The sequence below is a fragment of the Zootoca vivipara genome, chromosome W, assembly GCF_963506605.1.
Source record: "Zootoca vivipara chromosome W, rZooViv1.1, whole genome shotgun sequence".
NCBI lineage: Eukaryota > Metazoa > Chordata > Lepidosauria > Squamata > Lacertidae > Zootoca > Zootoca vivipara.
Window position 1 is genome coordinate 700,913 of NC_083293.1, and position 12,085 is coordinate 712,997.

Sequence of the window (12,085 nt, forward strand, 5' to 3'; positions counted from 1 at the left end):
AGAGGTGATTCTGCGCGTGCGCAGTCAGTTCGGCGACTCGGTCATTTTGCGCGTGCGCAGCCAGCCTGGCGTGGAGGCGACTTTGTGCGCGTGCGCTAAGGCGCTTCCGCGCCTGCGCCCCGCCGCCCCGCCGCCGGACAATGGCGTCCGTCGGGGCTCGGAGGCCCTGGCGGGCCTTTCCTCCGCCGTCCAATCCGCTTCTTCTCCACCGCCCGGGGGGGCGGGACGGCGCGTGCGTAGTGCGGAGCGGCGCGCTGGGACGGGGCGTGGGTGCTGGGAGGCCCGTCAGTCGGGTCGAGTCGCTCGGTCCTGTCAGGTCGGCGAGCGGCGGCGATGGGCGCCGGGCGCGCCAGGGCGTCGCGGCTGCTGCCTCTTCCGCCTCCGACGCTCGCCTGAGAGACATGGACGACGAGACGGAACCGCCGCTGCCGTCCGGAGCAGGACGGAGGCCAACGGGAGCGCCGCGGCCTCCTCCGCCGCCGCCTCCCCCTCCGCCGCCGCCTCAGAATGGTAAAGGCCTCACGGGGAAACAATGGGGGGGGGAAGGGGGAGGAGAACGGAAGGGGAGGGGAAAATAGGGGGAAAGAAAAGAAAAACTGAGAAAAGGGAAATAAAGGGGGAGGGGAAAGCAAGGGGGAAAGGGGAGAAGAAAATAGGGGAAAAGAAACGAAAAACTGAGAAAAGGGAAATAAAGGGAAAAGCAAGGGGGGAGGGGGAAACGGGAAAAAGGGAAATAAATAATAGAAGGAAAAATCAAGGGGAGGGAAAGGAAAAAAAGAAAAGGGAAATAAAGGGGGGGAGGGGGAAACGGGGAAAGGGAAAAAAGAAAAAAAGGGAAATAATAGAAGGAAAAGGTAAAAAGAAAAGGGAAAGCAAGGGGGAAGGAGGGGAAGGGGGAAACAACGGGAAAAGTAAAACAGGGAGAAGGAAAGGGGCAAAGGGGGAAGGGGAAAACAGGGGAAAAGAAAAAAAGGAAGGGGCAAAGGGGGGGAAGAGAAAAGCGAAATGGGGGAGGGGGGAAAAGGGAGAAAGAAAAAGGAGAAAGGGAAATTAGAAGAGAAGGGAAAGAAAGTAGGAAGGTGGGAAAATAAGAAAAGGGAAAAACAGGGGCGGAAACAGAAAAGGGGGGGAGGGGAAACGGGGAAAGGGGAAAAGAAAAAAGGGAGTGGCAAAGGGGAAAAAAGAAGAAAAGGGAAATAAAGGGGGAAGGTGGGAAAAACGGGGGACGGGAAACAAAAAGGGAAAACTGGGGGGGAGGAAAGGGGAGAGAAATGGAAGGAAAATCAAGGGAGGAAAAGGGAAAACAAGGGGGGGATGAAGAATTAAAGGGGGGAAGAGAAAGTAGAAGGAAAATCAAGGGGAGGAAAAGGAGAAAAGGGAAAGAAAAGGGGAAAGGGAAAACAAGGGCAGAAAAGGGGAGAGAAAATAGGAAAATCAAGGGAGGGAAAGGGAAAAAGAAAAGGGGAGGAAAGGGAAAACAAGGGTGGAAAAAAAGAAAAGGGAGAGAAAATAGAAGGAAAATCAAGGGGGGGGAAGAAAGGGGGAAAGGGATAACAAGGGTGGAAAAGAAGAAAAGGGAGGATAAAATAGAAGGAAAATTAAGGGGAGGAAAAGGAAAAAAAGAAAGGGAAAGAAAGGGAGAAAGGGAAAACAAGGAGGGAAAGAAGAAGAAAAGGGGAAGAGGAAAAAAGAAAAAGTTGAGGAAGAGGGGGGAAAGAAGAAAAGGAGAAAGGAGGGCGAGATAAAAGAAGGCAAGAAGAAAGGGGAAAACAAGGGGGATAAAGGGAATAAAAGGGGGAACTGAAAAATGAAGAGAAGGAGGAAGGGAAAAACAAGGGGGGAAATAAGAAAGGGGGGAAGAAAACGGGGGAAATGAAAAAAAGCAAAAAAGAAGCAATGGGGGGAAAGCTTTCTCCTTTGTAGGTGAGAAGCCTTGGTTTCTAACGTTATGATTTAATTCATTTCTAGAAAAAGAAGGGAATAAAGCAGGCACCCCCCAAACTCGGCCCACCAGCTATTTTGGGACTACAGTTCCCATCATCCCTGACCACTGGTCCTGTTAGCTGGGGGTGATGGGAGTTGTAGTCCCAAAACAGCTGGAGGGCCGAGTTTGGGGGATGCCTGGAATAAAGCGCCTTTGTTTCTAATGCTCAACAGCTGCAATATCCTAATATTATTATCTTGTTCTTGTAACATTGTAACAATATTTTGCTATTATAACATAATATTATTTTATTCCATTTGATAACCTTTATTGGGCATAACAGACCCGGCAATTTCAGAACAGACATTATATATAAAATATATACAGGTGAAACTCGGAAAATTAGAATATCGTCGAAAAGTGCATTTATTTCAGTAAAGCAACGTTTTATTTTTTATTTTTATTTTGACAAATGCTTTCTTTTGGAAATTCCACAGGAATCAAACAAATAGTGACAATAATACAAAAATAAACATCGGTATGAAATTTTATTAATTACATTCCATTTATAATTGACCCGCCTAATGACAAATAATGACAATTACAACAATCAAGGCTTGACATATCTGCTTTGCGTGTCATGCATCTATATTATTATTATTATTTATACCCCGCCCATCTGGCTGGGTTTCCCCCCGCCACTCTGGGCGGCTTCCAACAAATACCAAAATACATTAAAATACCACAGATTAAAAACTTCCCTAAACTTCTCATAGATTGGTTTCACCTTTTTAGTTGCGCTACTGAAATAAATGCACTTTTTGACGATATTCTAATTTTCTGAGTTTCACCTGTAGTCTTTTTGCAGCGTTGCCTTCGTGCAAGAGATACAGGACAATTAAATCAAGAACAAATGGATTAAAAAACAGTTTCTATCCAAGAGCTATAAGCATCTTAAATGCTCTAACTAAATAATATGATCTTGGGGAGTTGCGATGGGTGTGTGTGGGGCTGTAATTGTGTTTTTATTTTGTTTTTTTATGGGATGGCATTCAGTTTTGTTATACTATGTACAATAACCATAAGGTATCTATCTAAAATATTTAGAAGTAGAATATGGAAATGGATAGAATTGGAATATCCTAATCAATTTGACTACCTCCCCCAAAAAAATTGGACGGTGGGTGGAAGACCTTCATTTATAATGATAAATAGTTACAACATCATACTATTATGTTATTAATTTGTCCGGATCCGCTTCATTTCTATACCGCTTTATCAAAATCTCAAATCAGTATAATATAAAAATATCTATCTTATTATTATATAATCCAGGCATCCCCAAATTCGGCCCTCCAGCTGTTTTGGGACTACAATTCCCATCATCCCTAGCTAACAGGGCCAGTGGTCAGGGGTGATGGGAATTGTCGTTTCGGACTACGATTCCCATCATCCCTAGCTAACCAGACCAGTGGTCAAGGGTGATGGGAGTTGTCGTTTCGGACTACGATTTCCATCATCCCTAGCTAACAGGGCCAGTGGTGAGGGGTGATGGGAATTGCCGTTTGGGACTATGATTCCCATCATTCCTAGCTAACCGGACCAGTGGTCAGGGTTGATGGGAATTGTAGTCCAAAATCCGGCCTTCCAGAACGCTCTGGATTGGAATATCGTAATGCATAGATAAAGCTCCCCCCCCTCCCCGCAATGTGGACCTTCGTTTCTAACGATAATTAATTACAACAGCGTTTCTCAACCGCTGTCCGCGAGACGCTGGCTGGTGTGCCACGACGTGCGACGACGAGAAGGGCGAACGCCCGCGTCGTAACCCGGCCGGCTTCCTTTCTGGCGGGTTATTGATGGGTATTGGCGGCCGCCAGGCACGTGACAATGCAAATCGCCCTTCTCGTCGCCGCACGTCGCGGCAAAATTTAGACAAACTTAAAGAAGCTGGCTGGATGAGCTCAACCTGAAACTTGCTGAGCAAAGGATTGTGCTGGCCAAGAAATCAGCGGCTTGTGAAGCCTTATTACAGGAGATTGCAACCAACACAGCAATTGGCAAGTGTTTCTTACAGTCATAATTATATAGTCAATATAGGGCGGCACAGAGTTAATTTTTTTAACTTTTTTAATGGTGGTGTGCCTCGTGATTTTTTTCATGGAACAAGTGTGCCTTGGCCCAAAAAAGGTTGAGAAACACTGAATTACAACACCCTAATTTTATTATGTTGTTAACTTTCATTTCTATACCGCTCTATGTTTTTTTATATATTAAAAATCTCAAGGTGGTATACGGCACATGAAAACATTGACACTGGGAAGTTCCGTGACAGGGACCTTAGTTTCTAATGAGAAATATTGATAACGTATAAATAATCCTACAGAGTATGAGAATATCGTAAAAATAAATCTGGCTCCCCCGGCCAGCAGCTCCAACACTGCTGTCCCCCACAAAAGGAGTGGGTGGGTGCAATAATAATAATAATAATAATAATAATAATAATAATAATAATTTCTTTATACCCCACCCATCTGGCTGGGTTTCCCCAGCCACTCTGGGTGGCTTCCAACAGAATATTAAAATATATAAAATAAGTTTGTTGCCACAGACCCACCAACCTTCTTCTGATGAAAATCAGGACGTCTCATTCCATAATCATAAGAAGCTCTGTAAAATAAGTTTGTTGCCACAGACCCGCCAACCTTCCTCTGATTAAAATCAGGACGTCTCGTTCCATAATAATAATAATAAGTTCTATAAAATAAGTTACAGGTAGGTAGCCGTGTTGGTCTGAGTCGAAGCAAAATAAAAAAAATCCTTCAGTAGCACCTTAAAGACCAACTAAGTTTATATTTTGGTATGAGCTTTCGTGTGCATGCACACTTCTTCAGATACACTAGAAACAGAAGTGTCAGACCCTATATATATACAGAGGGTGGTGGGGGTGGGTGGGAATGGGAGATGGGCTGATGGGAGTGGTAAACCTGGTTTACCACTCCCATCAGCCCATCTCCCATTCCCACAGGTTTACCACTCCCATCAGCCCATCTCCCATTCCCACCCACCCCCACCACCCTCTGTATATATATAGGGTCTGACACTTCTGTTTCTAGTGTATCTGAAGAAGTGTGCATGCACACGAAAGCTCATACCAAAATATAAACTTAGTTGGTCTTTAAGGTGCTACTGAAGGAATTTTTTTATTTTGCTTCTATAAAATAAGTTTGCTGCCACAGACCCTCCAACCTTCCCCTGATGAAAATCGGGATGTCTTTTTCAACAACAACAACAATAATAATAATAATAATAATAATAATATATATTAAATAAGTTTGCTGCCACAGACCCTCCACCCTTCCTCTAATGAAAATTGGGATGTCTTTTTTAATAATAATAATAATAATAATAATAATAATAATAATAATAATAATAATAATAATAATATCTATTAAATAAGTTTGCTGCCACAGACCCTCCACCCTTCCTCTCATGAAAATCAGGACGTCTCGTTCCACAATAATAATAATAATTTCTGTAAGAGTTTTGAAAAGCCATTCTTTTTGCTTGGCAGTTTATCACTCTTCCAATAAGATGTCACTCAAGGCTGTTTCTTTTCTTGGGTACATCTGGAGTGGGGATACCCTAATAGCTAAGCTTCTGGCCTCTAATAAATCATTCAGGGCGTGTTTGCAGGAGGGGCCAATTCCACTGTAAATGGCTCCCTTCCCTCCCTTTGAAGGCTCCTTCCTTCCTTCTTTCCTTCCTCCTTGGCCGCTTCTTCTCCCCAGTCAATCCCCCCCCCCCGAGTTTCAATGGCCGCCTTGAACATTTTATAACACCCCCCCATCAATCAAAAGAGCCCCATTCAAATGCAAGCCGGCCTATATTATGATGGGAAACCCTAAAAAAATCTCCCCCCCCCTCACCAGCCGCAACCCCTTTCTTCTCCTTTCTCTTCCTTCTATCTCCCCCCCCCCCCCGGTCATTTGAAGGTCCTTGCCGCATTTTCACCCAAACCGGATTTTTTGGTTTGGAGCCCTCTTATCCCTTAGGAAGCGGGAAGCGGCAAAACTGGTCCGACTCCTCCCCCCTCCGTGCAAGGAGCAAAGCAACAGAAGTTCTTGCATTTAGTCCGAAAGAAGAGTCTTCTCTTCTCCCTCCTCTATATGACATCCTTTGATATATTTGAAGCGATCTGCGCAGAAGCAATCTGTGCAGCTCAAGCGATCTGCGTGCGCAGGAGCACTCTATCGGCGCTTCACGCACAAGCGTGCCTTCGGCGAGCGAACGCCTCCGCGGAATGGATTGCGTTCGCAAACCGAGGTACCACTGTATTACTTCTCTCACTATTACAGTATCTCACTATTACTTATAAATACACTATAACTCAATCTCTCCTTTCTTTCCCCTGCACTATTTATAATAATAATAATAATAATAATAATAATAATAATAATAATAATTTATTATTTACAGTATATTCCTGCGTATTAGACTACTTTTTAACCCAGGAAAATCTTCTCAAAAGTCAGGGGTCGTCTTATACGCCGGGTTGTATTTCTTATACAGTGAGTATATCCCAAACTCTATATTTTAACTGGAAAAGTTGGGGGTCGTCTTATACGCCCAGTCGTCTTATACGCCGGAATATACGGTATACCCCGCCCATTTGGCCGGGTTCCCCCAGCCACTCTGGGTGGCTTCCAACAAAACACTAAAATAAAGAAATCCATCAAACATTAAAAGCTTCCCTAAACAGGGCTATTTCATATATTGTACTCCTCCTTACAGAACTTCTTGCACAAAATCTCCTTAATTTCAATTCATAGAATCATAGAGTTGGAAGGTACCACAAGGGCCATCCAGTCCAACCACCTGCCAAGCAGGAAATACCATCAAAGCATTCTTGACGTATGGCTGACAGCAACGCGTGGCCGGGTCAGCTGGTAGATTCATAGAATCATAGAGTTGGAAGAGACCACAAGGGCCATCCAGTCCAACCCCCTGCCAAGCAGGAAACACCATCAAAGCATTCCTGACAGATGGCTGTCAAGCCTCCGCTTAAAGACCTCCAAAGATTCGATTCCGGTCATCATCATACAGTACCTTGGGTACCTTGGTTCCCAAACTAAATCCGTTCTGGAAGTCTTTTACAAAACCCAATCGTTCTAAAACCACGTTGTGCTTTTCCATAGAAAGTAATGCAAAATGCCGTTTCCGAGCACAATTCAAAGTGTTGGAGCTGACCTTGAAAGCCCTAAATGGCCTCGGTCCAGTATACCTGAAGGAGCGTCTCCACCCCCATCATTCTGCCCGGACACTGAGATCCAGCGCCGAGGGCCTTCTGGCGGTTCCCTGATTGCGAGACGTGAAGTTACAGCGAACCAGGCAGAGGGCCTTCTTGGTGGTGGCACCCGCCCTGTGGAACGCCCTCCCATCAGATGTCAAGGAAATAAGCAGCTATCCTATTTTTAAAAGACATCTGAAGGCAGCCCTGTTTCGGGAAGTTTTTAAATCAGAACCAGTGAAGGTCCTGTGTGAGTGCCTGGAGGCGGTTGGAGGGTGGATGGCGGCTAACGGATTGAAGTTGAATCCTGGCAAGACAGAAGTACTATTTTGGGGGGACAGGAGGCGAGCAGGTGTGGTGGACTCCCTGGTCTTGAATGGGGTAACTGTGCCCCTGAAGGACCAGGTGCGCAGGCTAGGAGTCATTTTGGACTCACAGCTGTCCATGGAGGCACAGGTTAATTCTGTGTCCAGGGCGGCTGTCTACCAGCTCCATCTGGTATGCAGGCTGAGACCCTACCTGCCCGCGGACTGTCTCGCCAGAGTGGTGCATGCTCTGGTTATCTCCCGCTTGGACTACTGCAATGCGCTCTACGTGGGGCTACCTTTGAAGGTGACCTGGAAACTGCAATTAATCCAGAATGCGGCAGCTAGACTGGTGACTGGGAGCGGCCGCCGAGACCACATAACACCGGTCCTGAGAGATCTACACTGGCTCCCAGTACGTTTCCGAGCACAATTCAAAGTGTTGGTACTGACCTTTAAAGCCCTAAACGGCCTCGGTCCAGTATACCTGAAGGAGCGTCTCCACCCCCACCATTCAGCCCGGACACTGAGATCCAGCACCGAGGGCCTTCTGGCGGTTCCCTCATTGCGAGAAGTGAGATTACAGGGAACCAGACAGAGGGCCTTCTCGGTAGTGGCACCCGTCCTGTGGAACGCCCTCCCAGCAGATGTCAAGGCCATAGCTGCTAAGTTCTCCCTTTTTTTAAGGGAAATTCCATTATGCTGAATAGGCTTCCTCGCAAGAAAAGGGAAAACTTGGCAGCTATGGTCAAGGCAATAAGTAACTATTTTACTTTTAGAAGACAACTGAAGGCGGCCCTGTTTAGGGAAGTTTTTAATGTTTAATGCTGTACTGTTTTAATATTCGGTTGTAAGCCGCCCAGAGTGGCTGGGGAAACCCAGCCAGATGGGCGGGGTATAAATAATAAATTATTATTATATTATTATTTAATATTCAATGCTGTATTGTTTTGATACTCGATTGGGGGCCGCCCAGAGTGGCTGGGGAGACTCAGCCAGATGGGCAGGGTACAAAGAATAAATTATTATTATTATATATGTATATCATAAAGCACTGTAAATATATCTCTACGTGAACAGAGGTATTTCTTGCGGAAAGCTTCCAGGCTCCCTTCGCAGAGGGGCTGAGCCATGGTCTTACCCTTGCTTATAGCACCAACCCAATGCTGTCTCTCTTTCCTGTCCCCGCCCCCCCAGGTTTCTACCGGGAGCCACCTTCTGAACACGACCCGCCTCCCGGTAAGTGCGGATGCTTCTGATTTCCCTCGGGAAATGGGGTTTCAACGGTGGAAGTCCAGAGCGGTTTGAATCCCCGCGACGGGGTGAGCTCTCGTTGCTTGGTCTCAGCTCCTGCCAACCTAGCAGTTCGAAAGCACGTCAAAGTGCAAGGATACCGCTCCGGTGCCTATTGACAATGGCAATAAAGATTTGTTCTATTCTACTTATTCTATTAATAATGATAATAATATTGGAATTGCAAGTAGCGCAAATAGATCAATAAAGGTGAAACTCGGAAAATTAGAATATCATCGAAAAGTGCATTGTAACAAAATACAAATATAAACAAAACAAAACATCATGAAGACATTTCATTAATTACACTAGCTGGCCCTGCCACGCGTTGCTGTGACTCATCATTAATTCCATTCCATTTATAATTGACCCATCTAACGGCAAATAATTACAATGACAACAAATCATGGCTTGACATATCTTGCTTTGCGTGTCATGCATCTATCTCATAGATTGGTTTCACCTTTTTAAGTTGCGTTACTGAAATAAATGCATTTTCGACGATATTCTAATTTTCTGAGTTTCCCCTGTAGGTACCGCTCTGGTACCTATTGACAATGACAGTAAAGATTTATTCTATTCTATTCCATTTATTCTATTATTATTATTATTAATATTGGCATTTCAAACCCTGCCTCCTTTCTCTTCCTAGCTACGGATGTTGAACCGATCAACTCCCCTTCCTCCGCGCTTCCCTTGAACGCTGGCAGTAAGTACCTCTTTTCTCTCTCACCTGGGAGAACCAGGGATTTGCACACGGACACATACATATATACACGTGTGTGTGTGTGTACAGGTGAAACTCGGAAAATTAGAATATCATCGAAAAGTGCCTTGATTTCAGTAATGCAACTTATTCTTTTTTAGTTTTCTTTTAATTTTGACAAATGCTTTCTTTTGGAAATTCCACCGTAATAAAATAAATAGTTACAATCATGCAAAAATCAACACAAATCAACATCACTATGACATTTCATTCATTACACTAGCTGGCCCTGCCACGCGTTGCTGTGGCTCATCATTAATTCCAAATCGCTACAATCATACAAAAATCAACATTGCTGTTACATTTCATTAAATTATAATACCGTCGAAAACTGCATTGATTTCAGCAATGCAACTTGTTATTTTTTATTTTTCTTTTAATTTTGATCAATGCTTTCTTTGGAAATTCCACAAGAATCAAACAAATAATTACAATAATACAAAAATCAATAAAAATAAACATGGCTAGGACAGTTCATTCATTCCATTTATAATTGACCCGCCCAACGACAAATAATTACAACGACAACAAATAAAGGCTTGACCTATCTTGCTTTGCGTGTCATGCATCTATCTCATAGATTGGTTTCACCTTTTAAGTTGTGTTACTGAAATAAATGCACTTTTCAACGCTATTCTAATTTTCCGAGTTTCACCTGTATGTATATATTGCATGCATGTATGTGTATATATATATATGTTTGTGTGTGTGTGTGTGTGTATACACACACACACACACAGTGGCACCTCGTAACACGAATGCCTTGCGCAACGAAAACCTCACAAGACGAAAGCGTTTTGTGATGTTTTTGGTGACTCGCAAGACGAAGTTTTCTATGGCCGTACTTCGCAAGACGTTTTTTTTTTCACGGGTCCCCCCCCCCCCGTCTTGCGAGGCATCACTGTATATGTATATGTTTGTGTGTGAGCTCTCTGCTCCTTATGCTGAAAATCCTTCAATTTATTGTCTGTCCTTTGGGCCTTCAAAGAACAGACGGTATTTTCCTGTGTGTAGCACAACCCTATTTTTTATTTTTACTGTATATTCCTGCGTATAAGACTACTTTTTAACCCAGTAAAAATCTTCTCAGTTGGGGGTCGTCTTATACTCCGGGTTGTATTTCTTATACGGCGAGTATATCCCAAACTATAATTTAACTGGAAAAGTTGGGGGTCGTCTTAGATGCCCGGTCATCTTATACGCTGGAATATACGGTATTTTATTTTTTTCTACGGTTGTCAAGCTTTTTTTGTTTGTTTGCAAAACGGTTTGCGGATAGGCAATGATACTCAGATGGCAGGAGCGCCTATCCCTGAACTCTGTAGGAGCTTAGATAACCGGAGGTCCCGTATTTTTCTATAAGACACCCCCCATTTTTAAGAGTTTAAAGCAGGCATCCCCAAACTGCGGCCCTCCAGATGTTTTGGCCTAGGACTCCCATGATCCCTAGCTTACAGGACCAGTGGTCAGGGATGATGGGAATTGTAGTCCAAAACATCTGGAGGGCCAAAGTCTGGGGATGCCTGGTTTAAAGGGTGTTTTTTTTCCTGTTTCTTCCCCCCCCCCTTTGCAGGCGCCTGGGCAGAGCAGCGCACCTGCCTGATTTGCGGCGACCGCGCCACCGGCTTGCACTACGGCATCATCTCCTGCGAGGGCTGCAAAGGCTTCTTCAAGCGCAGCATATGCAACAAGAGGGTCTACCGGTGCAGCCGTGACAAGAACTGTGTCATGTCCCGCAAGCAGCGCAACTGTTGCCAGTACTGCCGCCTGCTCAAGTGCTTGCAGATGGGAATGAACCGGAAAGGTAACCTCTCCCGCAGCGTTGCGGGGGCTGGGGACGGAGGTAGCTCAGCGCACGCTCTCAGAGTTTCCTAATCGATCGATCAATAGCTCATCTTTATTGTCATTGTCCCATACAGAACAACAAAATTAGAAAAAACTACATAGATAGATAGATTGTTGTTTTGTCGTTTAGTCGTGTCCAACTCTTCGTGACCCCATGGACCAGAGCACGCCAGGCCCTCCTGTCTTCCACTGACTCCCGCAGTTTGCTTAGACTCACGTTGCTGGCTTTGAGAACACTGTCCAACCATCTCGTCCTCTGTTGTCCCCTTCTCCTGGTGCCCTCCATCTTTCCCAACATCAGGGAATCTTCTCTTCTCATGAGGTGGCCAAAGTCTTGGAGCATGTTGGTAGCTTCGAGAACACTGCCCAACCACCTCGTCCTCTGTTGTCCCCTCCTCCTTGTGCCCTCCATCTTTCCCAACATCAGGGAGTCTTCTCTTCTCATGAGGTGGCCCAGTCTCGGAGCCTCAGCTTCAGGATCTGTCCTTCCAGTGAGCCCTCAGGGCTGATTTCCTTCAAAATGGATAGGTTTGATCTTCTTGCAGTCCATGGGACTCTCAAGAGTCTCCTCCAGCACCAGAATTCAAAAGCATCCATTCTTCGGCAATCAGCCTTCTTGATGGTCCAGCTCTCACTTCCATACATCACTGCTGGGAAAACCA

At 44.9% G+C, this 12,085-nt stretch overlaps 1 protein-coding gene across 4 annotated transcripts in view; it reads left to right on the top strand.

Moving 5' to 3' along the window:
- Window positions 1-134: 134 nt before the first annotated feature.
- Window positions 135-12,085, top strand: part of LOC118078993 (nuclear receptor subfamily 6 group A member 1-like) — a 44,704-nt gene continuing 32,753 nt past the window's right edge. For all 4 annotated transcript variants that reach the window (XM_060270107.1, XM_060270105.1, XM_060270108.1 and 1 more), the window contains exons 1-4: window positions 135-510; window positions 8,717-8,758; window positions 9,465-9,521; window positions 11,152-11,382. In XM_060270107.1, coding sequence (XP_060126090.1) covers window positions 141-510; window positions 8,717-8,758; window positions 9,465-9,521; window positions 11,152-11,382 — 700 coding nt within the window. In that variant the 5' untranslated portion in view covers window positions 135-140. The remainder of the gene's footprint in view (window positions 511-8,716; window positions 8,759-9,464; window positions 9,522-11,151; window positions 11,383-12,085) is intronic.